The sequence below is a fragment of the Anoplopoma fimbria genome, chromosome 3, assembly GCF_027596085.1.
Source record: "Anoplopoma fimbria isolate UVic2021 breed Golden Eagle Sablefish chromosome 3, Afim_UVic_2022, whole genome shotgun sequence".
Lineage (NCBI taxonomy): Eukaryota > Metazoa > Chordata > Actinopteri > Perciformes > Anoplopomatidae > Anoplopoma > Anoplopoma fimbria.
In genome coordinates, this window is record NC_072451.1 from 21,835,886 (window position 1) to 21,850,755 (window position 14,870).

General features: G+C 40.7%; 1 protein-coding gene across 1 annotated transcript; it reads right to left on the reverse strand.

Moving 5' to 3' along the window:
• Positions 1–552: 552 nt before the first annotated feature.
• LOC129089331 (discoidin domain-containing receptor 2-like) lies at positions 553–13,244 on the reverse strand. Its single transcript, XM_054596743.1, is given in 19 exon segments — positions 553–1,066; positions 1,237–1,386; positions 2,252–2,486; positions 2,732–2,950; positions 3,083–3,210; positions 3,496–3,719; positions 3,811–4,021; positions 4,849–4,985; positions 5,480–5,545; positions 5,754–5,994; positions 6,458–6,641; positions 6,838–6,940; positions 7,103–7,250; positions 8,006–8,243; positions 8,987–9,089; positions 10,342–10,428; positions 11,435–11,594; positions 11,596–11,732; positions 13,190–13,244. Coding segments are annotated over 19 exon segments (2,961 nt in total). The 3' UTR covers positions 553–931.
• Between the last annotated feature and the right edge of the window lie 1,626 nt (positions 13,245–14,870).

Genomic DNA, 14,870 nt, shown 5'->3' on the forward strand with positions numbered 1-14,870 from the left:
GGTTGAGCTAATTTGAAGTACCTTATAAACTGCTGGGTAGCTTAACCTGTGATAATATCTTACTTTATTAGTTACTTTCTGTTTTGTCATAATAATCTAAAGCTGTGAAGTAACTAGAAACTTAAGCTATCAAATAAATGTTATGGGATAAAAGAAGCATAAACTGGAAATACTCTAGAACACTAGAACAAGTACCTCAAAAGTGTAGGCTACTTAAGTACAATACTTGAGCAAATGTACTTAGTTACTTTCCACCACTGCTCATAATTCCAGTCTGAAGAAACCACACAGTAGTGAACCTTCATTTCTTTATTTACAGGGATCCTTGGTTTTTTCTTTGCTACTATTCAACAATATACATTAACAGATTTCTGCAAAAGGACATACACATGTTTATAAAACATGTAAGTAAACTGCTGCAGAGTATAAACACCTGTCTCGTGTAGACGACAGTCCTCATCATCAAAAAGCAAAAATATAAACAAAATAATAGGTCACACAACTGTATTGACATCCTTTAATTAATGTGCAATAGAGTGTATGAATGGGAAAGAAATAAAAAATAAAATTCACAATTGTGTCTCAACCTATTACCATAGAACTCTATAAATAGACATAGCACAGGAAATAAAAAGAAATTAATAAATACACAGAGAAGTGTAAATAGTGCTAATTTGTATTATATCTACAATTTAAAGCTCTGTTCAAGTGTATACCTTCTCCTCATATCTTATTATTTACAGCACAATTGTGGCAACATAGCTACAAACAAATAGAAAAAGTTTGACGGAAATTGATTCCAAATAGAAAAAGTTTGACGGAAATTGATTCCAAATAGAAAAAGTTTGACGGAAATTAATTCCAAATAGATCCAGACTGAAGGGAGCAAATGTGAGAGTGCATGTCGGAGAGAAATCCTCTGTTCCATTTACTACGCCAGGCTCTCCGTCAGCTGAGTGTGTATCTCCTGAAAGCTGGGCCTCTGCTTGGCGTTCCTCCTCCAGCAGCTCAGCATGAGATCATTGTAGACTCCGTCAGGACAACAGAGAGGCTTTGGCAGGTACTCCTGGGAGCACGAGACAAAATATTAACAGAGGATTAAAGTTTAAAAGGACTGTGAGTTAAATATGGAAAATATGGGATACTTTGTATATTTGTTACAAATAAAACCATAACTGAGATCATAATGAGGTTGTACTCTGGAGGATTGGCAGTCTAAACCTGTGTGATGCTCACCTGCTTGCCCTGGTCCCTGAAGAACTCTCCGGTGTTTTCAATGACCTGCTCGTCAGAGAGCTGGGAGTAGGGCTGCTTCTTACACAGAGTCAGAATCTCCCACAGAGTCACACCGAAGGCCCACACGTCACTGGCCATGGTGAACTTCCCCTGAGAGAACAGACAACTTAAATACAAATACAACCTAGTAAAGACTTAGTGTGGATGCTGGTTTATCACATCAGCAATATAATAACAAACTGTAAATAAAAAGAAAACTTTGAGCAGTCTATTACCAGACAAACACAGAGGCCCAATCCCAATGTCCACACTCAGACTTGTCGACATTTCGAGCCCTTTATGCCCACTTTCCTTAAGTCTGCATTTGTGCAGACTTTCCCTGAGGAAATTATCCACAATTCATAGCGTTGTGAAGTTAAACAACAACCATTATTTATCCATTACCATTTCTTTTAATTTAGCTTATTGAAGCTGTTTTTGCCAAAATCAAGTCAATAGATTAGGCAAGAGCCTGAAAGATATTCAAATTAAAAAAAAAAGTTAAATAAAAACCACATATGAACATTACATAATTTGGTGTCATCAAGGTAACATGAAATGGCACTGCTAAAGGGCTGTCCCATTCGTATTTATACCATTTCCAGACCTTGCAGCCTCTCACACTCAACAATTTATCAGGGGATGTCAGTTTACTCCCTGAGGGTTCAGGGCTTTAGGGGGACATTTAGTTTTGGTCAGATCCAACTCACAGTTTCTACACAGAGTACCAGCTCTTACCCTCTGGTAGAAGATTCAGGGTCCCCCTAGAGCAGGATGAATCGTTATAAAACATTCATTGCTGCCTATGTCTATTTAGATCCTCTACACCAACAGGAAATGTAAGATTTTGGCCATGGGGTTGTGCAACATGTCGCCATTGTCTGAAGGTGTATACGTGCAAACTGTTTATTGGACACTCTGTGTTGTTGGATGTTTTTATATCTTCCACATGTCTGTAGCTCCGCACAGCCCTCACCAGTAGGATGCTCTCCCAGGACATCCAGCGGATGGGCAGGACGGCCCGGCCCTGGATCCTGTAGTAGTCCCCTCTGTACAGGTTCCGACTCATGCCGAAATCAGCGATCTTGATGGTGTAGTTCTTACCCACCAGGCAGTTGCGGGTTGCCAGATCACGGTGGACAAAGTTGAGAGAGGACAAGTACTTCATACCAGATGCAATCTGCACAGCCATGCCGATTAGTTTACTGTAGCTAAAGAGCGGAAGAGACCACAAAGAAAGAGATTACAAGCTCAGTATAGACCTTTTCATTGGCATTCTGCTTCTGTAAAAGTTAACTTCCTGTCAGCTACTGCATTAACAAACACAGCAACAGGAAATACAAGGGTTGTGAAGTTTAAAAAGGTCTATAGTGTATTTATACATACTGCTGTCTAGTTGTCTCTATGTATTTATCCAAGATAATCATGACAATTTAATGTCAAAGTATGAGCCTACCTGACCATACTCTCCCCCTCTTTCTCCTCCTGGTCCATCTTGTCCTCATCAGCGGCCTCCTTCAGTCTGAGATTGCAGAGGAACTGGTTCAGGTCTCCGTTTTCCATATACTCAGTGATCATACACAGAGGGTCTGTGTCCACGCACACGGCCAGCAGACGGACAATGTTGGGGTCCCTCAGACGAGACATGATTCGGATCTCCTTCAGGAAGTCATTCCTTCAGCACAGCGGGGACAGACTATTGTAATTTACCGCTTGATTGACAGCTGACTGAATAAAAAAGACCAGCTGGAGACTTATGTACCGCTCAGCTTTGTCTTTCTTTTCCCGTTAGACAAACTGTTTTTACCTTGCATTCTTGTTTGCATCTTCCCGCAGTGTTTTCACAGCAACCAGCAGAGGAGAGTCTCTGTTTCCCTCTACGGACAAATCCTCATCCAAAAAGTCCTGCATGCCCTCTGCCTCACACAAGTGCACCTGTTTTAAAAAAGCACTTTGTTAGTCCATAATACACTTGGTACCACAAAATAACTGTTTAACTAATAGTTGCCTATTTGTCAGAATACACTGTACAGCCATTGCATTTCACACTGAGGCTTTTACCAAACAGCAATAACTATCTTTCAATCTTAAAAATGAGAGCAATAAATAAGAACATAAAGATGATTTTGGTGAGGAAGGAGAGAGCAGCTTGATGGATCTAATATATTTGAAATACCAAATCAATGCCAACAAACATTAGAGCTACAAAAGAGAATATACTTCTCCAAACTGGCCCTCTCCCAGCTTCTCCTTGAAGGTGAGCTTGTCTCTGGGGAACTCTCTCATGGATGAATCGGTACCAGCAAAGAGATTCATGTTGACAGCTGTGATGGAGTAGGTGATGCTGTCTGAAGACTCCTGGAGGCTGATGATGTCCGCCTCCGCGTAGTGGGGCGCACCTTCTGCAACACCGGTTGCAAGGGCTCTACAGGAGGAGCTCAGCCCTGATGTGGTGCACACACAAATACACACACTTAGAAAGTTCAAGTCTACCAAAATACTAGTATTTATTGTGTTGTACTTTTACCATCTTACCAAGGTGTTCGGTCGACTGAGCAAACTCGGGTAGTTTCCGGATAAGGCGGGAAGGCTCCTGGTAGTCGGAGCAGAGAGGGAAGATTCTCTCATAGGTGGAGTTGGAGACGGAGCCACTCTCGCTGGACAGAGAGGAGTGGAGGGAGGAGAAGGCCTGGGTCTGGACCGCAAGACGAGCTGTGAGTTCATTATCCAGCAGGCGACGAGAAGCCTGTGAAAGTAAACGTGTGAGAAATCCGAGGTGTGTTATTTTTGATTTAGGTCAAATAATCTGCGAGAGAATTTTCATCTTACATGGCTGTTACAGGCCATCAATTTTTGATGTCAGTTTTATCAACAGAAAGAGGACATACAATATATATAGCCAGTGATTATCACTGAGGAAAAAGGAGAGGTTGTCAGCAAGCTGAAATGTGCAAAAATGTTTTATTCATGTAACGTTTCTACCTAAAACGTCTTCATCAGGCAAACTCCCTGTAGGCCATGAAGCATGCTATATATGCAGTAAAAAATATATATAAACTGTCTGAGATGGAGCAGGAAGTGGGAGGAGCCAGGTTTGATCAGAGTTTTTACATATCAGATTGAGTTCAGGTGTGAACCCTTTGCACTACCTGCAGCAGGACTCTGGGCTCTCTACTTGTCTGAGTGTAAAAGTGAGTTTTCTTGCTCTTAGTACATTTATGTTTGCAGTACTTTGATGCATTTATTATTAATGCTAAGGTAGAATGATGCACATTGTGTTGATTGTTGACAGTTATATAGGGATGGCAGACATTTGCTCCTTACTAATAAATGATGGTGATAATTCATGGCACATATTATCTGTTTTGATAAAACCAGAATGTGCCAGCCTCACCTGTCTTCCCTCCTGTCCATGTCTACAATACATCACAATTGAAGTGGACCGGCATCCCATTGTAACTGTCCATAGTGTTCATCACATCACCTGGTAAACATCAGCCTCATACTGTCCCTTTTCTACAACCGTTTTTGATTTCATACAAATTAATTGAAAAAAACAAACTCTCTACCCACCTTCTCAAGCATCTTTTGCCAGACCTGCCTCCACAGGATGATGACTATGATAGTCAACAGGATGGCAATGATAGCCACCAAGCAGCCGATCAGGATCCTGGTATTGCTGTCATCAACTTTATGAGTAGGATCATCTCCTTACAAAACGAGATGAGAGTGGAGACTTGATTAAATCCATCAAAGCTCAGATTTTTATTACAATACAACCCATAATAATCATTTTTCCATGCATTAACCCCTTCATGTTTCATTACAACTACAGTAAGAAGTGTTCATTTCAATGATCAGTCATTTCTGATGCTGTCAGCAGGGGGCACTGTGTAACCAGAAAACACTTTTAGTTAAACTACCTTTGAAACTGAGCATGACACCAATCCAAGCTTGATTAAAGAAAATCCTAAACAAATTAACTAAATATGAATAGTTTTATTTAACATATTTGTGGCTGACTGGAGATAATACTGTGTTGCACCGTGTTTTGTTTACCACCACATTGCTTCCCAGTAGCCGTATATCAAACCAGCCTGCACACCCTCTCGCCAGTGTTTTTCTCCCCTGCCCGGCTGCCACTTCACTAAAATTACAACCACTACTTAAAGAAAAAACAATCACATAGGGTTTAGCTATTGACCTGGCACTGTGTTTGTGGGGTGTCCGTGTTTGCGAGGACTCAGAGAAGTGTTGTACACGGCTGAGCCTGTGAGAAAAAGAAAAAAACACAAAGCTTAAGGCTGTAAGTTATGGCAGGAGGAAGCTTTGGTGCAGTAAAACATGCTGGCAGTTAAAGAGTCAACATTTATATTGAATGGTGGACATAAGCCCCTTCAAACAGGATACATATTCAAATCAAAGTTTCTAAGGAGTCACTGACTGGAAGAAGACATCCACTCCAGATCCCATCTTACCTGACTGGAAGGCAATTTCACTGAACAACATCCAAAGGTCACTGAAGTGGAAACGGCATTTGATGGCGCTGGCTGTGCGGTCGCCGAGGGACACGGTGATGAAACGGGCGCTTTGGCTGACGCGGTCGACATTGGGCCTAAAGGTCACGGGGTCAGCCTCCCAGTCTGATCCTGACCGGAAGTAACAGGTGGCCTGTCTGAACATCCTTACCCCGCGGCTAAACATGTTATTACAGTGAACCTGTGGAGGTGGGATGTGTTTAAAGGCAAGCATGAGGAAAGTACTGAAAACTCTTTTTATAAATAGTAATCTTGGTAATAACTACAGGGGAATATGCATTTTTTTCTATACTTATGACATCAATGACTAAACGGGAGATAAAGTGCACCAAAATAAAGAATGGAGGGGGAAATGATGCAGGAGCAGGTGTAGTGATGACTAATCTCTGCTAACAAAACATTATCTCTGATCCCTGGCCAGAGCACGTACACATGACTAATTATACAGAGAATGTGATCTTCACACTGGGAGGCTACTTTGCATGATTTTATGCATTTTATGCCTCAATAAAATTTGCAGCAGCTATATGTAAAATGGGTGCTTTCTTGGCACGGCGCAGTTCAGCGTAGTGTTGGCTCAGCAAAATTCCACTTTTTTACTTTTAAGCTGATGAGTGAAGTTCACCTCTGCACCGACTTCTTACCTTCATGGAAGTGAAGTTTCGAACGTGGTCAAACTCAAAGATCATCTCCACGTAACCTTTGGAGAGGCTCTTGTTGTTCCACCCCACGTAGTCGTACCCAGGCCACATGCCGTATATGTGGCTGTGGAGGAAATCATCCAGACCCCAGGTGCCGTCAGTCAGCTGGCCGAGGCCCTTTGTCAGTCTAGTGCAGAGATGGATGGAAGAAATGAAGATGGAAGACACCAACATTTAATATTCTATTCACTAAGGAGCGCTTATTCATAACTGCTAAGTCAGCTCTTAAATCAGTTTTGGAGAAGATTACTGCACTCACACAGGGTAAGCAAAAAATTATAATATAAGAAAACTCCGCTTCATTGTGGCAGTAAAATCCAGACCTTTCAGCTGACGCTCCATCATACACAGAGTCGTTAAAGTAGACATCCAGGCCTCTGTAAATCATTTGGTGCCCATCTGGAATGCTATAAGACATCATGCCATCTAAAGGGAGCAGGTCAAAGGTCAGAGATTGTAATGGATTTACTCACTGCATGCTGATAGGATATTAAGTCATAATAAAACTTGTGAATTACAAAAAATCCGTTCAGACTTGGTGACTATTTAAAAATATAAAGATAAACTAGTGCGACAGCAATGACTAACCCAGCCATTCACAGCCGTAGAGCTCCACTCTCATACACACGATCATGGAGTTGTCCGTCACAGGCATGAAGCGGACATAACGAGCTATGATGGGAGGCTCCAGATCCTTCAGCACCACATCATACGCATTCCTGTTCCCCTCTATGACCTGACAGAGGAGGCACAAATAAGACAATGTCAGCATATACGTAATTGTCAAATCTTTTGTGAAATCTGGACAAATCTGTAAAGAAATTGGTATTTTTTATTTCATGCTGCTGCTAATTTTGCTGTGTCTTAATTTTCCATGAACTCTGCAACTGTCTGCTGCAAAGAAGACGTTATCTCCTTGTCATCTCTTAACAGTGATGGAGAAAGTATTCAGATCAGATCATTTACTTTAGTAAAATTAGCAATACTATGATATGGAAATATCAAAAGGACATAAGTTTTTAAAAGCAAAATGTGTTATTTTGTCATATTTGAGGAAAAATTGGCCATGTGATTGTTATAGTCTACTATAAGTCTACTCATTATTGCTTTGCTTGTTTTGTTTTTGTATTTTAAGTATGATTTTACTGTTGTAGCTGGTCAAGCTGGGGTTAATTTGAACTATTTTATATATTGTTGCGTCATTTAAAACATTGATATTTAATAAGCTCATCATATGTCTGATATGTCAAATTTAAGTAACTAGTAAGTGAAGCTGTTAAATAAATGCAGTAGCTTCCTATTTGAAAACTGTCATATATTATAATGTGAAAAGTGAACCCAGTCTCTGAGGCCCTCCTGTCATGGCAGTTTCTGCTCCACTATCATCTAATACAATTAATACGTCCTGATAATGTGCAGACCTAAATTGAATTATACATGCATGTCTTGAATGAGAAACAATGACAGACAGTAATATCTAGACACGCTCACCTGCCTTCCCTTCCTATCTTGCCAGCCCACCCAGTTGCTGCCGTCACGGCTGTACTTGATCCTGTATCGCTGGGCAAACTCATTACCCATACCGTCGGCGTGGCGACCTTGGGTGCCCACCAGTGTGATGAAGAACAGCGACCGCAGGTCCACCTGGAGGTACTCTTTGAGGCCGTCTGCCTCTGACATGATGTCAGGACACCAGGCCCCGTCACCGTCCCCGTTGTCTAAGTCAAGTCTGAGGAGGTGGAAGAAAAAAGAGGGGAGAGAGCAGAAGAAGGGAAGGGCAAAGAGTTCAGGTGCACAGACGAAAGGAGCGTGACAATTCAGAGAAAGAGATAGATAATAAGAGGAAATAAATGTTGCATGATATGAATAAAGGAAAAAATTAAATTGAAAGTTAGTTATTATATTCATTATGCATAATTCATATTTGCTTGAGAACACATTTGGCTACTGAACATTACTGCTGGACAACAGCTGTTAAAACAGCACTATAATTATTCAGCAAGGGGTCAGTTAATTAAACTTTTATTTATGCTTAGCTTCAAATATCATTCTTCACCTTGGCAACAGCAGATGACCAAACAATCTCAACTGGAGCTTCATTAACTGTTTCTGGAGCAAAATCCAACTGATGTTGAAGATCACCTGATTTGACTAAAAGCTCCAGGACAGTGACTGACCTTGAAGTAATATTTTTTGGTTAACGTTCACATATGCTGTTTGCAACACCAAGTCTTAAGCAGTTTGTTTTTTAAACCAGAGCAGTGTGGGATAAATGGAAGAAGTATTTAGCATGAAAAAAAGAGTTTCACTTAAAAAGAAAACAACTTGTGATGATATATTGCTTATATTGGAACTAAACACCCTGCATGCTGTCTGCTGTCATACTTACTAATGACTAATGATAATAAATATGTCACCCAAGGCAAATAACATGAAGTTAAGATATAAAAAAAGAATCATCATGCCACGTGCCTGCCAAATCTTGCAGCAGTTGACTCAGACCACTGACTGGAGGCAGAGATGTCCTCGTCCTGAATCTGCCCACCAGTCATACCGAGAGGATATCGACACATTTCTACAAACACAAGAAGCATCAATGATAAACATGCTGCTCACATTATGAATATGTTTCTGAGTGTGAGATCTGTGTTCTCTCACATGCCATCTGAGTTTTTAGCATTTCTTTTTGCAGGATGTGAGAGGTTGAGTGTAAAGTGGTCAGGTCTTGTTCGCCCCCCCTCCCCAGTCCCCTTCCTGCAGCCCTGCAAGGCCTCTAAAGCCACACAGAGGCATCACTGTGTAGGTACCAGGCTAAGCAAAATGAGTTGGGAGTGGCCCTCTGAGCTGCCTGCTCTTCATTTTTCATCCTTTTTCATAATCTTTTACAGCCATGTGAGAGACATTTTTGATTTTTTAAGCCCTGGAATCTGGCTTTATCTGTTATCTAATAAAGACAAGTTTGGCAGCAACAGATGCCACGTTATAGTGTTGATATGATTCAGTGACCGTATTGTACAACTGCATCTTCCAGAGTGTCACTGTTTATTCTCAACATCTCTACCTGGTAATTAAGGGACGTCTGTGTTTTATTCACCTTCCCACACCGAACGCCTGACATGTACTTTGAGAGAGCAGCAGAACAAATAAGCCTTTTACTATGAAAGTACTCCAAGTGGGAAACTCAAATGAGCACATGTGTGAGTGAAAGTAGAGAGTGTGTGTATTTGTGTGTGTGTGTGTGTGTGTGTGTGTGTGTGTGTGTGTGTGTGTGTGTGTGTGTGTGTGTGTGTGTGTGTGTGTGTGTGTGTGTGTGTGTGTGTGTGTGTGTGTTACCTACACCTATGCCTACAAATTTTTCTAACTTTTTTTTTTTTTCCAAGAATGCCCCCTGCTTGTGAAAGGTCTGCCTGTTCTGAGGATATTTGCTGTCTGACCATTAGGCAAACCACATACACACACACACACACACACACACACACACACACACACACACACACACACACACACACACACACACACACACACACACACACACACACACACACACACACACACACACACACACACATATTACATTCTTGCATTCTAAGCCCACCCACCTAAAATTGCTTCCCTTGTCAATCTTGTCAACATGCTTCTCCCTCAGGAATATGAGGAGGTTATTTTGAGCTTATATATGAAATATTGACTGGCTCATACTTTAATATCAAATTAAAAACTACTTTTTCATCAAATTAAACTCATTATATCATTGATTGTCTGACTCGTGTGATCCCTGCAACACACCAAAGTGTCCTTAAGCAAGATATTTAATTAATATCTACTACCTGGGTTGACTTGAGATCGTACAGTGACAGCCAGAAGGATAATGAAGACGTTGTGTGAGATCTGTTGGACCTCCATGACCATCATCTCTTGTCAAGGAGCTGGACACCTAAAAGGTTGTAAATCAGTGGATGAGATTGGTAGTACACTTTAAGCCATAACCTTCAAGATAATTCAATTATTTGTTTTTTTCATATATCATGTCAACTAATTCTCCACAGCAAATTTGGGATTTTTTGAAGGATTCAGAGATTTAATTTGCCACACACACAAACAATATTTGTACTGACATGCAGGGTTGAATATTCTTAAAGCTGTGCTCAAAGACCAGTATGCTGTAAATAATAAGAATCACATTATTAGAGTTTTAAAAAATGCAAAAAACAGACATATATAAAGGCTAAAACATTTAAAATATGTGTATGTAAACGTGTGATGTCAGGATAGCAGGATGTTGTAAATTGTTCTATATACAGTTGAACCGTCACTCACAGTGTTAAAATGCACACACAGTCCTCAGCACAGAGTCTTGCTCTCCCTCCCACCACAGTACTGCATTTTATTTATCTTATAAAAACCCTGTGAAGGTCCCAGTGACATATTCCTTTTAAAACACTCTGTACTCGACGATAACTTAGCCCACTGTTCACTAACTGCACTTATAGTCTTACACATAGTGATTATCCAAAGATTTGTTGGCACAATGTCGTCCTGTGTCAGTGCTATGTGTATAGAATGTAGTTATACTGTAGTTTAGTGCATTATAAGTGAAAACCCATGTTTGTTATTTCTGGAGTCTGTATTTCTGGAGAGCTGACATGATGATCGCTAACTTTCCAGTGGAATAACTTTTTTCCTGTTTTTCTTTTTTTAGGTGCAGATTAAAAATATGCAAATGAAAGGCAAATAAAGCTCAAATATTTTGACTTTCTTCCCCTCACAGTTAACATGTATACATTTTTCTTGTACTTAAGCCTATTTCAAACCTGTGTCATGTATCTTCCTGTATGATGTCACTTTCTATACAGAGTTGAATTAACTTCCTTCAAAGTCAACGTGGACACTTGGGTTAATAGCCACATATAAGAAAAATACGGATTTGACTTACTTTGGCAAGTTCTTCTCTTGTTATTACCAAACCATCTGTTTGTGGGAGTATTCCAAATCTACTGTGACTTGATGCATGCAGCACTGTTCGTCGCTGACCTCTTCTTCCTCGGAAGGTCTTTCTGGGAATGGAAAAGAGAGAGAGAGGGAAAGAGAGAGAGAGCGAGAGAGAGGGGAAATGGAGGCTGGTGTGACAGTCTCTCTGGCTGGAGGAAAGAAACCCAGAAAATAACACCCTTTGCTTCTGAGGTGAAGCCAAAATCCCAGAATTCCACCTGATCCACAACTGGTTTCAATTATGGCCCACAGAGCAACAGTATCTGGCAACTTCCACATAGAGCTACTGACAAAAACAGACTGGAGTTCATTTTTTCCTGCAGAGGAGAACCTGCTAATTAGTGAAGGAGACACCATGTTTTAGAAGAAAAAAAACCCACTGCATACAAACAAGATGAGTCACAGCTGGGATTAAATGAACACAGCAGATGAAGCAGAAAGAAGGCAAAAAGCTTGTTCTGATTATCATAAATCAATATATGAATCAGAATAGTTTGGTATGGAAAACCAAATATGTATTGAAAATGATGTGCAGATGTTCTGTAACATTTTATTTCTCATGCACCACTTACAGTTCTCATACAAAAACGTACGATACAAAGAGTTTTACAGACGCTTCGAGATCATGTTAATGTTTTCAATACTTTAAGTAACCCACACTGGCATTAGGTTTAACACAGAAATGAACTTTTCCCCCCTTGCAGTCATTAAAAACTGCTGCAGCTGCAACACAAGTAAATGGTAAATGGTAAATCAGAAGTATAGAAATATTCCACAAGATGTTGTGTTAAAAAAGGGAGGTGTAAATGTAATGACAACAGAAACAGAAACAAGAGGATGAGTAAAGACTTTTACTACTACTGTGCATTCAAAGCAACACATTCCTTTTTTAAAACACTTCTTGAAACCACTTTGAAGGGTTTTCAGGATATGTGCTCCCTCACTGCAATGCTAATCATTAAAAGCAAAGCACTATGATTATATAACATCTTTTAAAATAGGTCATGCCCATGTTTCCAGTTTTTGTGCTAAACTAAGTTAACCTGCTGCTGAGTACAGCTTCATATTTAGTGTATATTAGTGGAATTAATATTCAGATTTTGTTCGCTTTAGGTCAGTGTTGGTGTTTCCTTGTTTCCGGTCTTTAAGCTAACTGGTTGCTTGCTCCACATACATATTAACCATATAGTCTGCCTGCCTTATGTTCTCAAGGAAAGGCCTATATGACCTGACATATATGACAACAGACTTGCTCTTAATATATAAGGATGCACTGGAAAAGCAGGTGGATTAATTTTGTGTTGACAGGCCTTCGAGTCTACAGGCAGTAGCTCTGTGATGCTACAGGTACAGTGTACTCTGACTGTACTATAGTCACCGTCTTAGTTTTGTGTTAGCATGCTAACATTTGCTAATTAGCACTAAACAAAGTACAGTTGAGGCTGATAGGATGCCTTTAGTTTTGCAGGTATTAGTTAGTTTCAGGGGAACGTGAAATGTCTAATAGTTCCTGAGAAATTCACTCAGAATCACATGTCACCTCATGGTGGCGCTAGAGAAAAATGGGGTCACAAAAAGACATTAGGATTCATTGGAAACCATGAATGTCTGTTCAAATTGTGTGCCAACTAATTCTTTGATATTTTACTATATTAATGAAAACTATTTCATGACAATCCATCTCACGGTCATTCAGATGTTTCAGTCTGGACTGAAGTGTTTGACCAACCGGCATTTCCATCTCTAGAGCCACAGTGCTAGTCTGCTGAAAAGGCCCAACCAAGGGATAGACTTTACACTGCATGTTCTGTGAAACAATGTTTTTTTGAATTCATTTTACCTGCAGAATACACGAGGGGGTGAGCAGAATGACCCTACAGACCATTTTTCTTTATAATCAAGTAAGTGAAAGTAGAGGCCGCGTCCTGGAGGCCGCCCACTATCTGTGTCAGCAGCAGCTGCACTAGCCGAGCTACAGGGTGTTGTGGCTGGATGTGGGTGGGTAATGGCTGATATTTTTCACATTTTCCAGCTTATCTGCAGCGTTACATCAAGCCGCTGCAGTCTACACACACAGTGAGCTTAATGAGAGATGTCCTTATTTACCAACCACAGCTGGTGTATCTCTAACAATAACAGAGAGAGAGCCGTCATTCCCACAAAAGACCGTCTGCGTCCCCGCGTCTCATTTTCTCAGTTATCAATATAAATGAGAAAAATACTCTGAAAAGGTCAGCCCAGGAACCGTTGCTGCCCATCAGTAGACATATTTCTGGTTATATCACCCAAAGATGTATTTCAGCAATTAGTAACTCACAACGAATGCACTCAACACCCCATGACAGCAGACGGCACATGCATTTGAGAAAGGGCATGTGAGTCCACACGGAGGAACATTGATTTAAGTGCACTTTAATTCTTAGTACACTTCATGTGAACAGACACAACCTTGGCAGGAAATGACAGAGGGGTGTGGATACAGCAGACAGATTGCGAGTGCAGGAGAGCAGGGTAGAGGTGTCAAGCTTCTGGGAAAAGAGGGGAGGAGAGGTGAGTGAGGAAGAGAAAGAGGGAGAGAGGAGGGCCGGGAAGAGATTAATCGGTTTTGGAAAGAGCTCAAAGACACCTCCCCAATTTAGTGATTCAGAGATCTGGCTCACAGTCAGCGATGTGGAGCTGGTGCGACAGCTGGCCAGAAGAATACGAAGGAGTCCAGGAGTCTCATATGCCTCCAACTTTCTCTGAAATGGTACTACAGGACTTTCCAAGCAATTCTTCTAAAGGGTGCAGCAACAGTGACCGAGCAGTTTATGGTTGACGCAGTACGACATTAACAAATAATATTTACAGTACGTGGCGACTACATTTTTAAGCAGCGGGGACAAGGTTGGAGCAGCACCTGCACACAGTGAGATGTTTGCCTCTGAGACACAGCATCGTCTAATCAGAAAGCTTTCTTCTAATAATACGAAACAGGATGGAGAATCGTATGAATTAAATCATGCAATGTTTTTTATGCAATGCATATAAGTTAATCAAACTATATACAATGTATTGAAAAGAGAAAAAAAACAGACTTTGAGAGATACATGCTCATTTTTAAACCCACGTGTAATTACAGATTACATGTCATTGCAAGCACAGTAAGGTTTTCATTTTTCACACACATGTGTTAGCATAACCAGACAGACTTGGCAAAGGGGTCTTTTTCTTTTCACAGGTCTTCATTTGAAAAACAGCAAAAATGACCACATTCGAGCCGGATGTGTCACAACTCCATAAACACAGACAACCACAGTGTAACAAGCCCGGTGAGTCAGGAAACTAAACGGATGTGAGCTACAACAATCATCAAACTGACACGCAC